The sequence below is a fragment of the Biomphalaria glabrata genome, chromosome 5 (assembly GCF_947242115.1).
Source record: "Biomphalaria glabrata chromosome 5, xgBioGlab47.1, whole genome shotgun sequence".
NCBI lineage: Eukaryota > Metazoa > Mollusca > Gastropoda > Planorbidae > Biomphalaria > Biomphalaria glabrata.
Window position 1 is genome coordinate 22,356,598 of NC_074715.1, and position 23,377 is coordinate 22,379,974.

The 23,377-nt window shown below is 34.7% G+C and overlaps 1 protein-coding gene across 2 annotated transcripts; it reads left to right on the forward strand.

The window, feature by feature from the left end:
- The first annotated feature begins 9 nt into the window (after nucleotides 1-9).
- Nucleotides 10-23,087, forward strand: LOC106068951 (zinc transporter 7-like). Of its 2 annotated transcripts, XM_056030411.1 has the most exons (11): nucleotides 11-262; nucleotides 7,326-7,541; nucleotides 7,937-8,024; nucleotides 8,711-8,831; nucleotides 9,307-9,342; nucleotides 9,824-9,934; nucleotides 9,965-10,036; nucleotides 10,217-10,352; nucleotides 10,479-10,569; nucleotides 18,346-18,495; nucleotides 19,504-23,087. In XM_056030411.1, exons 1-11 carry the CDS (start codon nucleotides 189-191, stop codon nucleotides 19,549-19,551), a joined length of 1,143 nt encoding a protein of 380 aa, XP_055886386.1. In that variant the 5' UTR covers nucleotides 11-188; the 3' UTR covers nucleotides 19,552-23,087. The 2 variants fall into 2 exon arrangements, with proteins under 2 accessions (XP_013083928.2, XP_055886386.1); XM_013228474.2 differs by having other exon boundaries at nucleotides 10-262; nucleotides 9,824-10,036.
- Nucleotides 23,088-23,377: the final 290 nt, after the last annotated feature.

A 23,377-nucleotide genomic window follows, 5' to 3' on the forward strand; every position in this document is an offset into this window, starting at 1 on the left:
TATAGATTTATTATAAAGTCTTTTTTAGAAATAAAATCTTTTTGATATTCCAAAATATTTTTATTTAGCTTCGCATACGAAGGCCACGACAGCTGAGTTGAATTTCATCGTGTCCGTATAAAATAAGTAAATAATCAACCGTGGCATGTTTCTTAGGGTTGTGTTAAGGATTTATCTTATCTGTTAAAATGTTGCCTTTGCACACCGGTGATAAATATCGCCCCGGATCAAGAATAAAAGAAAAAATTTGGGGATGGATTAGGTAATACTGTAACTAATTCACTAATTGTCTAGTCTAATTGTAATACTTATACTATAGTATACTCAACTCAACTAGATTCTACTTGAACTAGATCTACTACTAGATCTAGATCTAGTAACTTACTAACTAGTATTACTAGTCTAGTAAGTAATACTAACTAAAGTTAAAAGTGTGACAAGTGTTACTGTTAGTGTTAGTGTCTAAAGTTACCAAACTAAAGTCTAAACTAACTAACTTTTATTTTTATTAAACTTAACTATAATCTATAAGTTTAATTTAAATAAGTATAACTATAAAGTTAAAGTACTAGATTTAGATTATAAACTATAACTGCAATTGGTGAATTACTATAAATATAACTAATAGACAATAGTGAATAGATCTAGATCTCATCTAATGATCTATCATCTAGATCAGTGATTCCCAAAGTGGTCTATATAGACCCCCAGGGGTCTACGAAGACCTCCAAGGTAAAAAACTAAATTGGGGGTCCATGAGATGCCCACGGGGGTCTACGATAATAGATTTCATTTAAGACGCGAAAACAACCCTCCAAAGCTTGCTCTGATTCCCCTTATATTAAAAACCTCAGAACAGCACTTACAAAGCTCAACAACAACAGCAAAAAAACTGTTATTCAATGGATACCAGCTCACATACAACTAGCAGGAAATGAGAAGGCTGACACACTCGCCAAGAGTGGGAGAACAAACTCACAAGTAATCTCTGCACTCAATCTAGAAGAAATGAAGAAATTAATTGTAGATAAAATAAATGAGAAATGGACGAGCTCCCATCCAAATCACAAGAAAGATGACGCTTACTATAAGCTATCCCGACAAGACCAACGTCTAATCTTTCGACTCAGGACCGGACACAACAGAATGCGACAACACATGTTCCGGAAGCTCAAAATTGGAACCAGTGAAATCTGCCCATGTGGAGTATCACCAGAAAATGCCGACCACGTCCTCCAAAACTGCTCTCTCTACCAAGAGGCCCGTATAAGACATTGGGCCCAAATCACCCCAATAGAAAGAAAACTATATGGAGAGCTCCCTGATTTGGAAACCACTGCGCAGTTCATCTCATGTATTGGTCTAGTCATATGAACACTCCAACATAACAATGAGAACGATGAAGAAGAAGAAGAAATTTAAGCACATTTAATGTTCACATTCCACCAATGTAATTATTGCATACACTAATATATATACGATTTGTGCCTTCATAAATCCTTTAAATATTTATCCTGCTATTCAAATGAAAAATTGTTTTAATCAATTTCAATACTTATTTAAATAGCTTAATTTTGTCTACATGTAACTAATATTTAGAAAAAAAAAAAAGAAATGTACAGCATTAATAATTATAAAATAAAATTGGGATTCACTCCTTCCTTGTCGAACAAGCCTAAGTGACTTTTTTATGACGATATGAACCAGGTTCGCTGGAAGATCATCTGAGACAATGCTACCCTGACAAAAATAAAGATTTTAAAAACTTTCGAACACTCAAAGTTCAAAATAGACCCGCAAAATCATAGTTTGACATCATATAGAGAAGATGGTGGTTTGTGAGAGTCTTACAAGATTTCTTTTCTTATTTATAGCAAAATACGGAAAACAGCAAAGGTCAAACATTGATTCTACCAGCCGTTTTGCACAAACCTACATCTGTTATATTAAAAGAATTTCTTTTTAAGCAACAATACAGTTCAAGGTCGCTTCGGTGGCATGAGTTATAAAATTAAAAGCTTCTTATGTAAATCTTTACAAGATACTGGTCACCATCTCATCTATGCCTGTAGTCCCTTCTGGGCACAGGTTACCAACCAGCTTCCTCCAGGCATCTCGGTTCTGGACGAGTCTCTCCAACTGTCGCCACGTCTTGCCCATCTGCTTCCAGATCGCAGAGACCTGGTGAACCACCATCACCACCATGAAAAAAATCCAGCAATCCATCAATACCTGCCTGATGAAAATTCTTATGATCCGCTGGCCAGACAAGATTTTGAATGAGGAACTGTGGCAAAGAACAAAGCAGCAGCCCACTGAAGTAGATATTCTTCAGAGACGCTGGAGATGGATAGTTCACACCCTTCGCAAGCCTGCATCCAACATAACAAGGCGAGCCCTAACCTGGAACCCCCAAGGAAAGAGAAAGAGAAATACTGGCGCTATTGGTCACCGTCTCCTTTATATTTCCTTAGGGTTGACCCACAAGACCTTTCCCATGTTTAGGTATAGTAGCAAGGCAGCAGAGGTTTGAATTCAGTTTTCCTTCTGCTAGGTGGGTAGCAAGCCAAGGCTAATGAGCCCTTCCTGCTTGAAGTTTACTGGTTTAGGCTCCAGTTACTCGCCTTTTACCCATCTCCTGTTAATGAAAACAGTTCAGCAGATTCAACATTTGAGCCACACATGAAAGATCAAGAAATACACGAGAAACTGCTCTATGCGAAACCTTTTACAATGATACTTAAGGCATATTAATTAATTAATTAATATTTAATGTTGGAAAGACTACTTCATAGAACGACAAATTCCTATAATAAACATAATATCCTAAGTTGTGTAGTTTTAAATTACTTTTTCACTCCTCAACTCACTACAGTTAGAAATTTGTTTAAAAAATGTTTATGACTTTGCAAAAATGTGCAAGTTGAGCAGGGGGTCGGTATATGGGTATGAATTGCTGGGGGAGGTTAAAACAATAGCTTTACATACTTGGTTACCGAGAATCTAAAAAACTGCCATCTGCTTTGGAAAAGCGGAACAAAAATACAGGAACTTATCTAAAATTGGACTTGCACTGTTCCGAAACGTCGTTTTTAGCTCCAAACATAAAAACAAATTAATTATAAACAAAAAATCGACGTGTTTCTTAAAGGAGAATTCGATGAGCTGTGCCTAATATAAGAAGCTACTATATAAGGCTTATAATAAGGCACACCTCATCAAATTCTCCTTCATTGAACGCGTCACTTTTTTTTGTTTTTAATTCATTTATTTTTATGTTTGGAGCTGAAAACGACGTTTCGAGACTGCACATGTCCAATTTTAGAAAGTTCCGGTATTTTTGTTCCGCTTTTCCAAAGCAGATAGCATTTTTTTAGATTCTCAGTAATCATGTAAAAGTATGTAAAGTATTGTAAAGCTATTGTTTTAACCTCCCCAGGCAATTTACACCCATATAAGGGATGAGGGCTATATTAAGAGCCCGTTTGATCGTAGGCTGATGAGCATATGAAAATAAGCTTCCACTCATCTTTAGAAAGACATTCCAATCACATTTACACTGTTAGCTGTTGAAGAAAATTAAAAAAGGAGGTGTCCAAACGAATAATAATGAATTTAACTCATTCTTTTTCCTTGGATACGGCAAAATCGCAATAAGAAATATTATTGGGATTAATAAATCTATGATTTAACCTTCACAAAATAAAAAACTAAAATAAAAATTTGACCTAGTTGCAGAAAGTCGGTGTTCAGATATAAGAATCTACGATAGATATATATCATTATATGATTTATACTATTAGTATTTTTTAGTAGTATAGTAATTATATTATATACATGGTAATTTCCCTCTTCTGAACAAGTTAAGCGCTGAAGTCACAATTTTTACGTTTGATGAATGTTGATAGCTCCGTAATGGTTAGTCCTAAGAAAAAACTGCAAACATCTATAAACTCGTCATCCATTTGTCAATAAAAATAGCTATATTGTTTTGCTACGCTACGCATAGTTACAATAAAATATGATGTTGAAGAGGGTCAGATCAATGAGGTCCAGCGCTAACATTAACAAACACCATCCTTCGCTCTGTACACTAACGAACACTTCATGTTATTGTATTTAAAAATAATATTATCTTAAATTTTTAAAAATTTTAATATCTCTTTCTTTTTAAACCAACTCAAAACCAACAGATTAGTGTCACTTTTCCCTCTTTTAATTGCTCCCTTCTCTGCTAAACCCTCAACTTTACAAAGGGCCATATACTGTGACCTACCTAGATCTAGTTGATGCAAAAAGAAAAAAAAAACTGTGTGACCCCACGCTTCAAGCCCGCTCACTCCACTCAGTTGACTCAGTGAATGTGACCTAATTTGATACCTGATTGATTAATAATTGTCTCTCCCACTATATTTTTTTTCTGGTACTGTGTTGATGATACCATGCTAGGTACCTACCTAGGCTGGTCCATCAGAGTGCCAAGGAGTGAAAAAAAAGAGAGAGAGATCAGGATTGGGCCACTCATAAAAACATTATTTTTTTCATTCCCATTATTATGATTATATCCAACTCTGCCCCTCATTGGCACTATGTTTAGCGATATTCCCTTTCTTTTTACTCATTCACATCACACTTGGTTTAACATCTAAAACGAATCATGTCAATTGTGGATCTCCCTGAGTGAAAGCCACACTGTGATTCTGGAAAGACCCGATCAGCGAGTTTTTGTAGTCTGGGAAGTATCACTCGAGCACAGTGGCTCTACCTTTTTTCAGATTTAACAGGTTGCATTGGGTAGGTTTCGCATTGTATGTAGCCAGTGCATCTCTTTTTGCCCTGATGACAGGTGCTAGTATTGCTGATTTAGAGTCGAACCAATCATTTCGTTTTGTAATTTTCTTCCAAAGATGTCTAGGGAAGTCTTTTGTATGGTGGACTTGAGGTGTTCCCATTTTTATGTTGCTGTATTTTCAGAAGCATTTTTGTACTTGCATTCAAAAGATTCTTCAAACTGTATCTAAAGATCAGGGTGGCACATCTTGCTTACATCTTCCAATCTGCTTGGTATGGTGGATTTTTTTAGGGAGAAGATTGATCTTGTAACATACCAAACCGTCCAATACAGCTGTCCAACACAGAGTTGTCAGATCCAATGCATGCATTGAGATTGCTGAGGATGATAACCTGTTCAGTATTTGGGATCTCGCTGAGAGCAGACGAAAAGTTGTCATTGAACAGACCCATGTACTTTCACTGTCCATAGCTTTCTTGGTCACTGTCTCTCTCCATCTGTTGTGGTCTAGAGCTATGTCTTCCCAATTATCAGTATTGATGTTCACTGATTTGAGGTCACGTTTTATTACATCTATGTAACGGAGGTGGGGGCGACCAGTTTTTCTTGTGCCAGTCGCGAGTTGACTATAGAGGATGACTTTCGGAATGCGCTTGTCCTCCATCCGGCGAACATGTCCAAGCCAGCGCAAACAGCGTTTTCTGAGGGCTGTAAAGATGCTGGGAATACCTGAACATGCAAGGGTCTCAGTATTGCACACTTTTTCTTTCCATGTGACATTCAAGATCCTACGGAGACATCTCAAATGGAATGAGTTCAGTTTTCTCTCTTGCTTTGCGTAGGTGGTCCATGATTCACTGCCATACAGCAGTGTACTCATAACGCGTGCCTTGTAGACTTCCATTTCGGTCACCGTAGTTAGCTTATGGTTTTCCCAAACTCTTGGTCTGAGTCTGGCAATGTCGAGGCCGCCTTCCCTATGCGTTTTTTCATCTCCTCTTCTAGAGATAGGTCATCTGAAATTGTGTATCCCAGATAGCAGAATTCGTTTACGGCGTCCAGCTTGTAGAAGCGGGACATTAGTGACTGAAGTTCCTCTTGCGTGTGTGCCACTACCGCTGCGTCATCCGCGAATAGCATATCTCTTACGAGGGTGGCTCTGATTTTAGTTTTGGCCCTCAGTCTGGGAATATTTAGGAGTTTGCCATCAAATCTGGAATGGAGATAGATACCTTCAGTGGATTTGTCAAACGCGTTGTGGATTAGCAGTGAAAATAGTATTCCAAAGAGGGTTGGGGCCAGGACACATCCTTGTTTAACTCCGCTGTTTATACTGAAACTTTCAGAGCTGGCACCGTTGAATTGCACTGTACCCATCATATTTTGGTGGAAAGATATGATTACATTTAGTAGCTTGGGTGGACAGCCTATTATCTGTAAAATTTTAAAGAGGCCATCTCTGCTAACTAGATCAAAGGCCTTTGTCAGGTCAATAAACCCAATGTACAAAGGCATCCTTTGTTCTCTGCACTTTTCCTGGAGTTGGCGGATGAAGAAAATCATGTCAATCTTGGATCTCCCTGAGCGAAAGCCGCATTGTGTTTCTGGATAGAACCGATCAGTGAGTTTTTGGGGTTCCGCAAGGAGCCTGGGAAGTATCACTCGAGCAAAGACTTTGCCTACAATACTTAAGAGGGAGATTCCCCTGTAATTGTTGCAGTCGCTTCTGTCACCTTTGTTCTTATACAGTGTAATGATTTTAGCATCCCGCAGGTCTTGTGGCACAGCACCTTCTTGCCAACATTTGCAAAGCAGATGGTGTAGAGGTTGGATTAGAGTAGTTTTGCATTGTTTTAGAAGATCTGGGGGGTTCTGCAAGGTTGTTAAAGCCGGAAGTGGTAATGGTCTTAAGCCCATCATTACCTATAAAGTGCTTCCAATGGCATGCGTCTCAAATAGCCTCTGACAACCAGTCCAACTCCTGGCCTTCACGTGTGGCTCAGTTACTGAGCCTGGTGGAACCGTTACCACAGACAGGAGAAGGGGCAAAGGCGAGCAACTGGCGCCTAAACCAGTAAGCTTTGGGTAGGAGGGGCTCGTTAGCCTTGATTGGCTACCCATCTCCCATTTAAATCTATAGATATCTAATTATGAAAATAGGGTTTGTGCACTTTGGGCTAGAATATAATAATCTTCATTACTCAAGGAACATTTGAACTTGATAGCATGGGAAGCATATATATTATGGTTCACAGGCAGCATGCAGCTTTCCACAGTGCTTTGTTGACAAACAAATGTACAAGTTTTGATGTTAGGTTGATGTTCATTTTTTTTTTCATTTAAAATTCTGCTGTCTGCTGAGAATAGTCAGTCCATTATTTATCCTAAAATAAGATAAATGGCTGAGCAGTCATATAATTTTTTGTCCCTTAAGATTAATGTTTAGTAATTGTTTTAATGATGTTTCTTGAATTTTCAAGATATATGTATAAATATTGACCTATAATTTAGTTTCTCTTGTTTTCTTGCATAGGCTGATTATTTCAGAAAAAACATCTCGCAGACTTTTGGGATTTCTAATGCTGAATTTGTCCTTTGCCTTTGTGGAGCTTATGTATGGTATATGGACCAATAGTTTAGGTCTCATTTCGGATTCATTTCACATGTTTTTTGATTGTACTGCCTTACTTGCTGGACTTGTTGCTTCAGTCATTTCTAGATGGAGGGCCAATGAGAGCTACTCTTACGGGTAGGTTTTTTTATTTATGAAAATCTTGTAGTAATGAAAAGTCCATATATATGTATGGTGGTCAATGCAAAGTGGTCAGAAATGTTGACAAAATATCTTGGCAGTGATATTGTTTTATTAATAGCACACATTATTTTAAAGCAGGTTGGCTGACAGAAAGGAGATGGAGATGATCTGTTAGTTAGCATCTACTTCTATAGTTTGATATTTTATGTAGGGTTTGGTGGGGGGTTCTTGATACCAATCAGAAAAATGATATTATAATTTTTTTAAATTTCAAAATGTTTTATTACTATAAAATATGTTGTTAATGTTTTAATTATTAATTAATTTATTTATAAATGTTAAAAAAATGTAACTTAATTTAATCTTTACTAAATATTTCACTGTTACAGATATGTACGTGCTGAAATCTTAGCTGGTTTTGTCAATGGTCTTTTTCTTTTGTTCATTGCTTTCTTTATATTTTCTGAAGCAGTTGAGGTAAAAAAAAATGATATTGTAATTTGTTAACGTTATGTAATTTTAAAATTATTTAGAGTTAGCTGGTCATTTAGTTTTTTTTTTATATATTCTATTCCTTTCTTCATTTGTCATGCAATTTTAAAAACTCTAATTAAAAATTGATATTTTTATTGAATTTAGACATTTGCTCTTTATTCTGTTTGAATGTTCAAGTGACTTTAGATTTTACTATTGCCTGTATTATGTTCAATATAGGTGCACTGCTACTTTCAGTCCTCTTTTTTTATGCACATACAAATTTAATAAATATTTTTAATGCAAGAATAGTTTGTCAAAAACAAAGTGCTCTTTATTTTGTTTTATACAAGCAAATATGCTACTTAATCTTTTTATAGTTTAGTCTTTTTAGAATTGTATATCATGCACATTTCCAAAATATTCTTGATAAACCTTTTTTTCATCCTCTATTTCACTTTGTGTGTGTGTGTGTACACACACACATACATACATACACATATATATACATACATATACATAAATATCTAGAGATATTGAAATTTTAAATAATGTATTTTTGTGTTATATCGTTACTCCACTTAATCGCTATCCACTATGTAATCTTGAATCCCTTCTGGTTGAATCTTTTTAAGTCACACTATTATTGAAGTAGATCTAAAATGTAAGTTACTCACTTCTTTTTGCAGCGTGCTGTTGAACCACCTGAAGTGAAACATGAAAGATTGTTTCTTGTGTCAGTTGGAGGATTTATAGTAAATATGGTTGGCATTTTTGCTTTCCAGCATGGACATTCTCATGGTGGTGGAGGTAAATTTAGAGTCTTCTTTTGAAAATCACTTTTATCTTAAGCAACCATTGCAATCAGATAGTTTTCTCTAATGCTGACTCAGTGTGTCTTTATGATTACATTTTCAATAATAAGAAAAAAAAAAAAAAAAAAAAGAAGAATAGTGCATACTGATGTGACTTGTGTAGCTTTTTCAATTAAATATTTAAATATAAATCTCATATTCTTGTACTATCTTGATTTTATGGTAAAGAAGTGAGCCATTGAGAAAAAAAATTTATAACATTACAGGGATTCTCCTCCCCTGCCCTTTTTTATATCATATCCCCTCAAACCAATATTTTTGGATGAGAAAATTATTTTTTCATTTTTGAGTAATGTATCATGACCAAATGTAGCTAGGGTAATTTTTATATACTTTATAGTAGAATTCACATAATTTATTAGCAGTCGTTCTAAAATACTACAAATAAGATCTTTATTCTTCTTTTGTAGATCATGGTCACAGTCATGGACACAGTCATGGGCTAGGTATGACAAACTCAATTGCATTAGTTTTTCTTCTGTTCATATATTGAAAATACAGAATTGTCTGTCACTCTCATTTTTGTGGACCATTGGGGGGGGGGGGGGGGTACCTGGGATAAGGTTTTTCCGTGCTGCCTTTAGACACTCAGTAAGCACAACTCTGCTCAAGTCGGGTGTCGAACCTCAAGCCCCCTTCATGGGTAGCCAAGCCAAATTCAAGTGTACTTGGCCTCTCAACCACTTCTTCATGAAACAGAGCCGTTGTTAAAAACTACTTAATTTAACTGGCTAGTTCTTCCTTGTTCATCACAATTAGTAATTGGAATCATACTGATGAGAAATCTGATAGAAATGAGTTTTTTTCTTTTAGAACTTGTAATTCTCCTTGAACTTACATTTAAAATTCTCTTAGAAGAAAAAATGTTGACACAGCTTTTTTATTTTTGCTGTTTTGGGCTAAATAGTTGTTTTTGCTTATTTCTAGGTTTAGAAGGCTCACAAAATTCAAATTTTCATCTCGGAGGAGATGGGCACAGTGTTGACAGCCATGGACATAGCCATGATAGCCATGGACATAGCCATGATAGCCATGGGCACAGCCATGATAGCCATGGGCATAGCCATGATAGTCATGGAAGCGCTGAAAAGAAAAATGCACCTAATACACAAAAGGTTGCACAAGCACAAATTATGCAGGGTAGGTGCATTTTATTATATTAAATTTGTACTTTGTAAAATAGTTTAACATACATACTTTGTAAAATAGTTTAATATACATGCTTTGTTAAATAGTTTAACATTATTTCAGTTTTATTGACATTCAATGAATATAATTAATCACATATTCATGCAAGCAAAACTTTTTTTTTCTTTTTAGGTGTGTTTCTTCATATTTTAGCAGATACTTTGGGTAGTGTAGGTGTCATTATATCTTCTGCATTGATTTATCAGTTTGGTTGGATGATAGCTGATCCTGTTTGTTCAATGTTTATTGCAGCTTTGATTGGTATCAGGTTAGTTTATTTACTAACTAAACACTATCATTGTGTTCACATTTTACACTTCATTCACATTATTTATTGCTATTGTTGTTCTCTAAAAGTGTTTTTATAAACCTCTTTCTTTCATTAAATTTTTAGTGTCCTCCCTTTGTTACGAGATTCAGTTGGCATATTGATGCAAAGGACACCACGAGCTTTGGACCATGCGTTACCTGCTTGCTATCAAAGAGTAATTAATCTTTCTTGTTAAAATATTTTTAAACTGTTTTTCCAAGCATTTAACTCTTTAACTCCGGAACAATGCACTGGACGTTGGTTTTACTGGGCAAAAAGGTCGGATCAACGCTGAAATCATCTGTGATTTAAAATGTATTTTTTTGTTTCTATTTCTCCGGTTCATGTTTTTTATTGCTTAATTTTTTATCTAGAATAGTTTCCCTTTGCTAAACATCCAGAATTTTCTTCATTTGACGTGTTTTTATTTTGTACGAAGTTTTTAAAGAGACATTTATTTTTTTCTGTGTGCGTTTTTTTTAACATGGAGTCTCAACAAGGGCCATCTAAACTTTGTAGATCTAAATATTTTCTTTGATGAGGAAGTATAATAATTCAGATGACAGTGATTTTGTTTTATCTGATGGTGATATTGATTCTAAATCAATTGATATAGATCTAGTAAATTAATTTATAGATCTAGAGTCTAGACCTAGGGCTAGGTCTAGTAATGATGAAGTTTATCAGCTGATGAAGCAGCCCCACCCCCAGCTAAAGTTCAATGTAGATCTAGAACTAATTTAGCTGTTTCTACATCATCTAGATCTAAATCTAATCAGATAGAGGTAGATCTCTAGGAAAATACAATGTATATCTATACTAGGGGTGCACCGGATAGTACTTTTTGATATCCGGCCGGGGCCGGATATGACCGGATAGTAAAATTTGATATTCGGCCGGAGCCGGATACCTAAGTGTCTTGTTAATAGCTTGTGTTGCTGAACATTTTACGAAACTGTTAAATAACATACCTATATTGGTTGGTTTTATTTTTTTTCCTTTTATATACCTTATTGTTTTAAACTCTGTTACTGATTGATTTATTCAAGCTTAACAGTATTTCTAAAAATCTGTATAGCATGAGTGTGTTTGTGTGTATGTACGATGCCACCAACTTTAAAGGATGTGTGTAGGAAGGTCAATGTAAATAAAGTTAGTATATATTTAACTAGTTACTAATGTAAATCTCATAAGTAAAGTGCAATCTGCCTTGTATAGTGGTCGAATGTATGTGTTAATGAATTTCAGACCAACAACCTGGTCAGATATACCTAGTGAGCCTACACATGTAGTCCTAGTGTAGTGTGTATAGTTGTTTGTGTTAACCATCAAGCATTGTTTTTTCCTTGAGCATACGCACGCAATTGAGTTGGGTTTCAGTAAAAAAAAGATAACACATTGGCATGGTCAGTCAAGCATATAGATAAATTATACCCGTCTACTAGTTAGAGGTCAAGGGTTTTTTTGTTTTTTTTTTAACGCTCCAGCATATTCTTTCTTTGTTTGCTAGATCTAACTGCGGTACTATTGTTCAATTTCTTTTATGCGATTTTAAAATTTACTGTAAGGTTTTCCGTTATTTATTAAGTCAAAAGAATTAAACAATGAAATTAGCCTTCTTTCTAAAGGTTTTAATACAAGGCAAAATACACACACGCAAACATGCACATCTTTGTTTTATTTTATTGTGCAGAGAACGTACGTAAGAAACATTAAATGCAAAGAACGTATGTTAGAAACATCTTCCATAATTATTAATTATTAATGATTTTATTCGTGGTTTCAGTAACTGTTACAAAAGGGAACGATAGTAATCCTATAGATGTCAGGTGTGTAAAAGTCGTCCTAGCCTGATACACAGTGGCTAAGTACGCATCTTAAGTAAAAAAAAAATAGTAATAACAAGGAGTTAATTGACTGTCACAAATTATTAAGAATATTTTTATCAAATCAAGACACTTAACTGCAGGAGTAATATTCAAGTTAACATGTTAGAAAAATTATTTAACCGTAATATTTATTGACAGTGTAATATCCTTTGTTAGCACGTTGTGTTTTCTCATTCTGGCTTAAAAATGGTCAATGTCTATCAATAAATTGGGTGTCAAGGACCAAATAAATAAAATAAAGAGTAGGGAGTGTTTACCCTCCATTTAAAGATAGCCCTGGTCGTGTCTTCTACAAAATAATTAGTTACTGGCTTACTGGGCTATATAATCTTGTGGTTTGTGTTCTGTGTAGCTAAAGGTCACTCATTTAGGTGCGTGTGATCTTTAGTCCAGCTTACTAACTGAGATTTATGTTCAAGTAACTCGGCACACTTGAAAAGGTGTGGCCTCTAGCCCAACCACATGATTAAGATTTTTCTCCAAATAAGCAAACTCTTTGTCCGGATACCCTTGTAGATGTTTGGCTTGAAGTCCAGTCTCCAGCCCCCCCCCCCCCCCCCCCCCCAATTAGGATTAACCACTAAGTAAACAAACATAATTCCCTCGTGTGACCTCTAGAGAGTGCTTACGTCCATCGTATCTGACTTGGGGTCACCTGTCAATCAATGAACGTAATGTGATGGACTAAACAAATAAAAGGGGGATGGTGTTGTTCATCTGGAAATATACCTAGTTACCTTCGAGGTGTAGTCCAGCCCCCCTAATAAAGATTAACAACTAAATAAACAAACTCAGTTCCCTCGAAAGGTGTGAGAGTGTCAATATGCTGACATTAAACCTACGTCCATCGTATTTAACTTGTGGTCACCTGCCTATAAAAAAAACTCAATGTGATGGACTAAACAAATAAAAGGGGTGGGAGTTGTTCATCTCTACCTCTAGAGATATACCCGCACAGCTAGACAGATGTCTAGTCAGCAAGGAATGTAGCATTTTAACATGTTAACTAACCTACTCAAAGGTCAAAACAAATTGAAAAAAGTGTCAGCCATTGCTGCTCTGTATGTAAATCGCATTTATGATGTAAAGTTTCATTTCTATTTATATTAAGTTATTAACACGCCTTGTCTTTATAATAAACGATGTTTGGTGCATATTCATAATGGCTCTATTTTTAAGCACATTATTTTGTTTCAATATAAACAATAATACATTCTACAACAGACATTAATGGAACGAGGTCCACTTTATGCATATTAAATAGGTGTATTTTTTACTATCCGGATAGTAAAAAATGCCGGATATTCGGCAGAAGCCGGAGCGACTATCCGGTGCACCCCTAATCTATACTATAAAGTAGAAAGTAAGGCATATTTATGTAAGGAATAAGCTAGAAGGAATATTTATATACTAAGTACATGAAGAACTTAAGAAGAAAATACAATATATCTATACTATAAAGTAGAAAGTAAGGCATATGTATGTTAGGAATAGAAATCAAAACCGTTTGACCAATCTTGATAAAACTTGGCAGAAATGTTCCTTGGGTGCTAACTTAGACCATAGTGTATGCATTGTAGCCCTAAAACAAACATAAGACCCTCAAAAAAAAAAAATTGACCAACTCTATGAAAGCATTATAACTTCATCGATCTAGCCTAGGCCCTATTTACATGAGAAAGGATCTAGATCCATCCATCCCAGTGGCGCTACAGCCCATGGAGGGCTCTGGCCTGCATTAACACATCCTTCCATTCAGATCTCTCCTGGGCCTTTCGTCTCCACGCCCTAACCCCAAGCTGCTTCAGATCTGCTTCCACGTCATCTATCCATCGCATTCGGGGTCTGCCTTTGAGTCGCCTGCCTTTTGGTTTTTGCCTGTATACGATTTTCGCCCCTCTGTTGTCTGACATTCTTTCAAGGTGACCTGCCCAACGTAGTCTGTTCTTTTTTATTTCGTTCACTATTGGTGGGTCTTCATATAATTGATATAACTCATGGTTAGTGCGTGTCCTCCACCCTGTTTCATCCTGTATGGCACCATAGATTTTCCTAAGGATTTTTCTTTCCCAAGTGTTAAGTAAATTTTCAGATGTCTTTGTCAGTGTCCAGGTCTCACTTCCATACATTGCTGCTGGTCTTATTATAGTTTTGTATATTATTTTCTTGGTTTTACTTGAAATCATTTTGCTCTTAAGTAGATGGTGGGTGCTATAAAATGCCCTGTTGCCTGCTGCTATTCTTTCCTTTATTTCTGTTACTAGGTCATTTTTTAAATTAATAGTACTTCCTAGATATTTGAAAGTTTGGACGTTTTCAAATTCGTGGTCTTTGATTTTGATATTTTGTCCCTCTGTTTGATTGTCTCTTGTCATTGTGATGTACTTGGTTTTACTGTCATTGACCTCAAGTCCTGCTGGTCGAGATGCTTCTTCTAGTTGTATGAAGGCTCTAGCGATGTCAGAGGTTTCTTTACCCAATAAGGCAATGTCATCGGCATAAGCAAGGTATTGTAGAGGTTGGCTGTATATCGTCCCTGTTGGTTGTGGACCCATGTTTTCTCTCCTGAAGTAGTTAGTAATAGTTCCCCTTGTGTTTATGTGTATATTTCTTATAACCCTGTCCAGTGTTAAGTTGAAAAGGATGCAGGAAAGTGCGTCTCCTTGTCTTAATCCTCGTTTAATCCTAAATTCCCGTGAGTGTTCTCCTTGTATTATGACTTTGCTTTTTGAGTTGTTTAATGTCATATGTATAAGTCTTGTCAGCTTATTGGGTATTCCAAAATCCTGTAGTGTGTCATATAGGTATTTCCTTCTGATACTGTCATAAGCCATTTTATAGTCTATAAAGAGTTGGTGGATTGGTATGTTGTATTCATGGCATTTTTCTAGTATACATCTTAGTGTGAAGATGTGGTCGGTTGTGGATTTGTTGGGTCTGAAACCACATTGGTAGTCACCTAAGATTTCTTCTGAATATTTTCCAAGTCTCTTAGTTATAAGCCTAGACAGTATCTTATAAGTCACATTTAGTAGAGAGATTCCTCTGTAATTACAGCACTTTAACTTGGATCCTTTTTTGTGTATTGGGGTTATAAGAGCCGTTTCCCATTCTGTTGGTATTACTTCTTCTTCCCAAATTCTTGATATTAGTCTGTGTATTTGGGAATGTAAGTCTTTCCCTCCATATTTAATTAGTTCTGCTGTGATTTGGTCCTCTCCTGGTGCTTTGTGATTCTTCATGGTCCTAATTATTTCTGATGTTTCAATGAGTGTTGGAGGGTTCACTAAGGGATCTGGTCCCCCATGCGGCAGTTCATATTCTCCATTGTCTCCATCTTCAGTGGTATTTAGGATCTCCTCAAAGTATTCAGCCCATCTCTCAATGACCCTGCTGTTTTCTGTAATAAGCTGACCATCTTTGTTCTCACACATGTGTGATCTAGCTTGAAATCCGTTCTTTTCATCTTTAATTTTCATATACATTCCTCTCATGTCTCCCTCCCTTGCTAGTTCCTCAATTTTAGTGATCTTGGACTTTTCCCATTCCCGTTTTTTCTTTCTTACAACTTTTGTGGCCCTTCTTCTTGCTTCATTGTATTGCTGTCTAGTGTTCCTGGTTTCTCTCTGTAGCATTATCATTCGGGCATTGTTCTTCTCTTCTATAGTTTGTCTGCATTCATCATCATACCACCCTATTTTCTCGTTCTTTTGTTTAAATCCAACTACCTCTTCTGCTGTTCTTTTGATAGCATGCTTTATTATTTCCCAATGCTCATTTATGTTATTTTCGCAGTCCTTTTCTAATGTTGTCAGTTGTGTTTGGAGTGCCATTCTATAAGTTTCTGCAACAAGTGGATCCTTTGTGAGTTTTTGACTATCATATTGCTGTGCTCTCTTTCTTTGGTAATTGTGTATGGTACTTATTCTTTGTCTAAGTTTAGCTTTTACTAGTAGGTGGTCTGAGTCAGCATTAGCTCCTCTGAAACTTCTTACATCTAGTATGTCTGATCCATGTCTCTTATCTATGAGTATATGATCTATTTGATTCTGGGTGTTGCCATCAGGTGAGATCCAGGTTACCTTGTGAATATTCTTATGTTGGAATTTTGTGCTGCTGATAGACATTCCTTTTCCTGATGCAAAATCCACTAATCTTATGCCATTATTGTTGGTCTCTTCATGTAAACTTTCTTTGCCAATTATTGGTCTGAATGCTGGTTCCTTTCCAATTTTTGCATTGAAATCTCCTAGGACTATTTTGATGTCATGCTTTGGCGCTTCATCATAAATTCTTTCCAGTCCATCATAGAAGGCTTCTTTTGTGTTATCATCTGCATCTTCAGTAGGGGCATGAACATTGATAAATGATATGTTGAAGAATTTTCCTTTCAAACGTAGTGAGCAGAGTCTATCACTTACAGGTTTAAATCCAATGACATTGCCTACCATTTCCTTTTTAACAGCAAAACCTGTACCTAAGTTGTTAGTGCTTCCACCACTATAAAATATAGTATACTCCTTGGTTCTGAGAATGTCCGAGTCTTTCCACCTGATTTCCTGTAGGGCTGCAAGGGGTATCCTATATTTCTTTAACATTTCAGTAAGTTGGGCTAGCGCACCTGCTCTATAAAGGCTTAGCACGTTCCATGTCGCAAAACAAAAATCATGTCCTTTTCCAGGCCTAGGTCGTTTTCCGTTGAGATCTGTCCGGGTTTTCTTGTGTGTATTAGCTTTCGTAACAGTATTTTTTATATGCCCTGTGCATAACCATCTGGGGGGCTGCCCCTTTCAGCTCTCTGGATAGCTGCCTTTATTTTCGGGTAAGGTGCCCTAGCCTTTGTGGATCCCTCCACTTCCTGCAAGGCAGCAGGTTTGATTTTGGTCCACCCCGGGTATTTTATTTCCCCGGTACCCACCATATCTGGAGGGCATTCCCCTATCCGCCACCTGGGGAGGCGCTCGATGGGAGATCAAAAACTCCACACGAGAAAGGATCTAGATCTAATTTTAAGAACTACACTTTGCGCAGATATTTTTTTACTTTGACACATGAAAATACAAAAGATAGTCTATTGATTTCATTAGGTTATAAAATTAACCTTCAAATTTGTGTTTCAAAAGCATTTTTACATAAATTCGTTCCATATATCTTCGAATTCAAGACGTCCTGGCTTTATAATCCCATTCATTTAACAAATCGGGTGAACCCGTTTTAATTGTACTCTATATCCTATTATCTATCACTCCTTTCGTTTTTTAATAGATGTGAATGTATCGGCTTTGGGTAAACCCATTTTCGCAAAAATTCTTTTATTTCTGTAGCGAAAGAGAAAAACTTGAAAGGATCATTAGCTAAGTTTAACATACATCTAAATCCAATCCACTAGATTAGTAAACACAAACTAAGGCCCGCAGACCTCGGGTAATGTCAGGCTAGTATATATATATGCTGTACAGTTGGACTAGTTTTAGGGTAAAAGTTTTTTGTGTTGCTTTTTATGGGGTTTTTCGTTAAAGTAGTGACATTGGATTATTAGTTCCAGTTTATTATTTTTTTGTGTCTATTGCTGTTTCTTCTATGGTGTTCTAAATGGATAAAAATGAGAGAAAAAAGTTCTTTGGATTCAATTCGGACAATAAATATCTTATTACATGCACTTGGATGGATATTTCCGATGTCAGTTGGTGAGTTTTTCATTTTCCATTTTTATATTCAAAACCCAAAATTACAACAACATGATTTACAAGCTAGAAAATTTAGGAAATAGAAAGAGCATGCATTCTCTTTAGTTCTATATCAAATTTATTATTTTCCAATAATAAATAAAAAAGTTATACAAGTTGAAGCGAAGTAGCACACTCCAAAATGGCGGAAAAATTAATTCCGTCCAACCGTGGAAAATAATTCCGGAGTCAAAGAGTTAATGTATTTTAAAGAATAATTGTAAAATATAAGTAATAATTTATATGTATGGCCATTTGGAAAACATGAATTATTAACATCTTATAAACAATCGATCTAATTGACTTATTTCCAAAAGTTTTTTTTGTCTATGTAAGGTGAGTCAACTAGAAGGAGTGTATAGTGTACAGGAACCACACTTTTGGACATTGTGTACAGATGTGTATGTTGGGACCATTAAATTAGAAGTTGCAACAAATGCTGATAGCAAATATATTCTAAGTCAGACTCACAATATTTTTACGCAGGTAAAGTTGACACATTAGTTTATTGACTTAACTATTTAGTATAATAAAGAAAAGAAAATGTAAATGATAGAAGTATGGTAACAGTCTCAATTTGCAAACTTATTAATGTCTTTTTGTATAATCTGTTCTTCAAATATAAAGTGCATTTTTTTTTTCATAAAATAAAATCTTTATCCTAACTTATTAAAATGGAATGTATTTTATTTTATTGGAAGGGTCTAATATTTTCTTTTGTATTCATATTAATGCACATGAAGTAGTCAACAACTAGTCCTGTAGAGATGTTTCATTGCTTTATTTTTTGTCGGTGATAGAAATAAAAAAAATTTTGTTTACACATTCACTATAATTAGTGGTAATAATCTTTAGAATCGAAGACATTGCCATTACTCTAAACTAAAGTAATTCTAAAAGTTTTTTTTATAATTAACATAATAAAAAAAGATTTACTTTCATAATATAACACTATTTGTAGGTTTTAAAAAATGTGCACTTTACATACCCTTAAAACAAAAACTATCTAAAAAAATATTTATTTCCCAACTAGTCGTTATACACTGCAACATAGGCACTTAGTTTTCAAACATTTCGGGGGGGGGGGGGGGGGTAGAAAACATTTTTTTTGGGGGGGGGGAGCTATTCACATTTATGTTCACTAAAAAAGAGATTCCCTTAGTTTGCTGTCTCATCCTGAACAAGACATGATGAGTTCTCTCTCCCATCTTACTCCATAAGTACAGTAAAGATCACATTCTATCGCAGTAATACATATTGGTTTAATTGCTGTGGATCTTGCTATTTTTTCTTTTTTTTTTTTACATATCTTATTATATCTTATTTCATGAGACCAGATCTATACTTAAGTCTGAGAATTATGGCATTGAGTTTTGTTTAAATTTTTAACTATTAAAAACAGTGACAGAGTCACTCTCGTCTCCACAAAAAGATTCATGTAACTCATCTTTTACATTTTTACTAAACTATACATTATTTTGTTCTTACCCTCAGGTTGGTGTTAGACAACTGTATGTTCAGATTGACCATGCACCTATGTAAATGTCTTTCTGTTGCACTTGTAGAAGCCAAAACAAAGGACCTGAATGTGGTCAGTGTAAAATTTGTCAGGCAGTAAAGTCTATGACCTTATCATTGTGTACTAATCAATTTAATAAGAAACACTGCTGACCTGTGGTTGGACGCATTCAATGTTTTTGTGTCCAGTCCCAAATTTTATCTTCTGTGAGCCAAGGATGTGACATTTCTTGAACGACTTGAGATTGTCTGGATATATATGGACATGGCTGTGAAGAAATGAGACTTAGTACTGTCATTATATGAACAATGGACTTAGATTTAGATTGACATAACAATCAAAGACATTCAGAGAAACTTAAATTGGGACCATAAAATTAGTAATGTTTCAATATTGTTTTGAATCTTTAACAAGATTTGAAAAACTGATAGCCATTCATACATTGCAGCTAACCTGATATGAGATTTGTGTCTCATGACTGACTAATACAAGTTTTTAGAATGCAAATTTTTATCTTGTTACAACATGGTAAGATTACAAATTGTATAAAGAACACCTATAAATGCATTTAGTTAGTAATCATATATAGTAACATAATTTATACATTTAACACAATCATTTGGGGAAAAAATCTATATGAATATATTTTTTTCATTTTATTTTTTACTCATGTTCTGGTGATGGACTGATTTTTTTAGTATTGAATTGGGAGGGAAGCGGTGGAGATACGTTAGTTGCTTGGTATTCTTGTCATTTGTTGTGGTCTTCTTATTAGAACATACATTCATAGAGCCATTAGTATACAAGTAAGATCTGAAAACAACTATAAATGAAAATGGATATTCTTTAAAGAACATTTTTATTTCATCTTTGAATTACATTTTCATAAATAATTAGGTAAATTAGCTTAAATATATCGAAAACATTTAAAGACATTTCAATTAATTAATTTTAACTGGTGAACTATTGTCCACTACTAAGTCTGTCCCATTGGTCCATTCAATATTACACTGAAGTTTTCTCCTTACATTGTCACTTCTCCATGATTCTGTCTTCTCAGATCTGTTCTTGCCTCAAATTGTAGACATTGTTTTAGTTTTGTGAAGAAATAACTTATTTGAAAATTGTTTTGTGCCATTTGTTTAAATATAGTGCAGCTTAAATTACCTACTCAAATGACTTCTGCTGGAGCCTTTTGTAAACTAAAAACTAAGAAAGTTGTTGTTTCATTGAAATAAAATATTTCTGGTTATGTCTAGTAGTATTCTCCATTCAGTGCTGTTTTACAACAGATGTAACAATAATAGAATACTGCCTTTGTGAATATATGGGGAAATGTAAATGTATGCTACTGGAGAATTTGAATAGAACAACTCAAATTGTTTTTTAAATATTGTTTAGAACATGTTCTCCTTCCTTCCACTAACAAACATTCTCATTTTAAATGTATCTTAGTGAAGTGACTTTTATGTTTTTAATAAAATTTCATTTTATCTCTATGTTGTAAAACATTTTAGTTTTTACAGACATTTAATTTATGAGAACTCAATGTTGCTTTAAGCCTCTGACAATGTTTTGCTGACTTATTTATTGATATATTGTAATGAACAAAATGTGCAATGACGCAGCCATTTTATTTTTTCTTTAGAAATTTACTGTCAGGTTTGCTAGTAATAGTAAATCAATGAGACCATGCAGTTATTACTATATATGTATTGTAGAAATATTCATTCTGATTAAATGACAAAATTACTATAAAATTATATATCTTAAGGTTTTCAACTCTTATTTCTTCGACTTAGTCCTTGTTTTTGTTTGAGTTTAAAGTAAGTAGTTAATATGAGAGCATACATTCAAGATCAACACAAGTAAAATAAATGTTTAAAAAGATAGCTTTTCATTCAATCCTGTGATTACTTTCTTTTTCAATTGAATCATTTTCTCAAATAATAAGAATGCTTCGTTTAAAGAGACATTTGTTGTGCTTCCAGCCAATTCTTATTGTATAAACTCATTCTGTTTGTACAGTTTTAATTTTTATTTCCTTCTAACAATTTTTTTTACAGTTGAATGCGTTTTATAGGACCACACTGGGACATGATCGAATTGGTCCTTATAAGTGCATTGTCCTATTAACCAGATTCAACTGTTTTAATAGGATTTGTTTCTGTGCGTTAGGATTTGGTCTGAATAAGCGGCTGGTCCAGTTAATCAGACCACATTGGGACATTATCTATTTAGTCCTTCCTTATAACTGCATTGTCCTATTAACCTAATTCGACTATATTAGGATTTGGTCCAAATAAGTGGCTGGCCTGATTAACCGGATTAGACTGTATTTGGAGTCAATTTATTAGATTTACCCTGACAATTTTTTTTATTTGAAAGAAAAGCAAACTTTGTATCAAAACAGAATGAACTTAATTTATTATCTTAATGACCTTCAGAGCTTTAACTTTTATTTAATGACCATTGGTCAATGATCACATTGATATTGATTTTTTTTCCCCACTCATTGTCAACATGTTTTGCTTTAAACTTTCTTTGTATGAATGATATTTCTCTTATGTTAATAATTCTACAAGATATATAGGTCCAAGATAATTTACATGTTTTCCAGTGATAGAAAACTATTCAATCTAAAAATTTGGTGAAAATTTTTTTATAATTTTTTTTTTAATGCTAAAAAGTTTTATTATTTCACCATTATTTGAATAAATCCTGAGTACACAAATAGTCTTATTTGCATTGTTCACTAGATCATTCTAGTCACAAATGTTTGCATGAAGTCTTGTGAGTGGATATCTATTGGCTAGGATTTACCTGATTCATTGCTTCTTTTATACATTCCTTTGTTTGGGTAGTGATAGTTTTTTTGAAAGATATTTCTTTAAGTCATAGGTGATGGGATTTTTTAAAATTTGTGACTATAATTTGTGTATATCCTCAGTTAGGTGGTGTTAGACTTGTGTGTTTGTTTGTTGTTTCATTACACCTATTGCATTAAGTCTTGTACTATTTGTAACATAGAAGGTTTAGTGAGGCTCATAGTGATGAACGTGATACTTGTATGCTGTTTTTTTTTTTTTTAGTTTTGTTTTGTTTCTAGCTACAATTTGTGTATGTTAAAGATGAGTGTTAATTGAATTTCTCTTCAGTAAGATTACTAAGCAAATAGTCTCTAGTTCTAGTTTTACAAAGACATGCTAATAATGTATGTTTGTTTTTCATATGTTTTCCCCTTTTATAAATGAATTTCATATAGTGTTTTTCCTTTGGTAAAATGGTCAATGTTACACATCTACTAGAGTCTTAAAGTAGAGGGAAAATACAAGGATACCATTCAGTTCTTTGTTTTTCACAATGCTCCTGACAATCCCCCATTACCATGCCTTGCTCAACATGCCCAGCATTCATATATAAAAGTACATTCATAATGTATGTCTTCCTCCTGTGTTGCTATGGTGTACATCCTATTTGCCATTATATAAGCTACAAGTTTGGTAGAAACTGAATGTGTATCTTGCATCTGGTGACTAAATAAAATGATAGTAATGCACTTTCATGTTGGTGTGTTTTGATTATGTCATAGTCATATTTGAACACATGACTTAGTTTGCAGTAGACTGCTGCTACAAAATTATTTCGGCTGAATGCTGAATAGATTCTCTTGGATTGAAGCTCTGTGATGTCGTCCTCGTGTTCAAGAAGCTATTCGATGATAACCTCCCTTTACCGAAGATGGCAGAGGTAGTTACTCAACATGCTAATTAACAAATGACTAATACATGCTGGTGAACTTATTCAATTCAACTTATGAATTGATTTTGTTTCTCTGACCAACTAAAA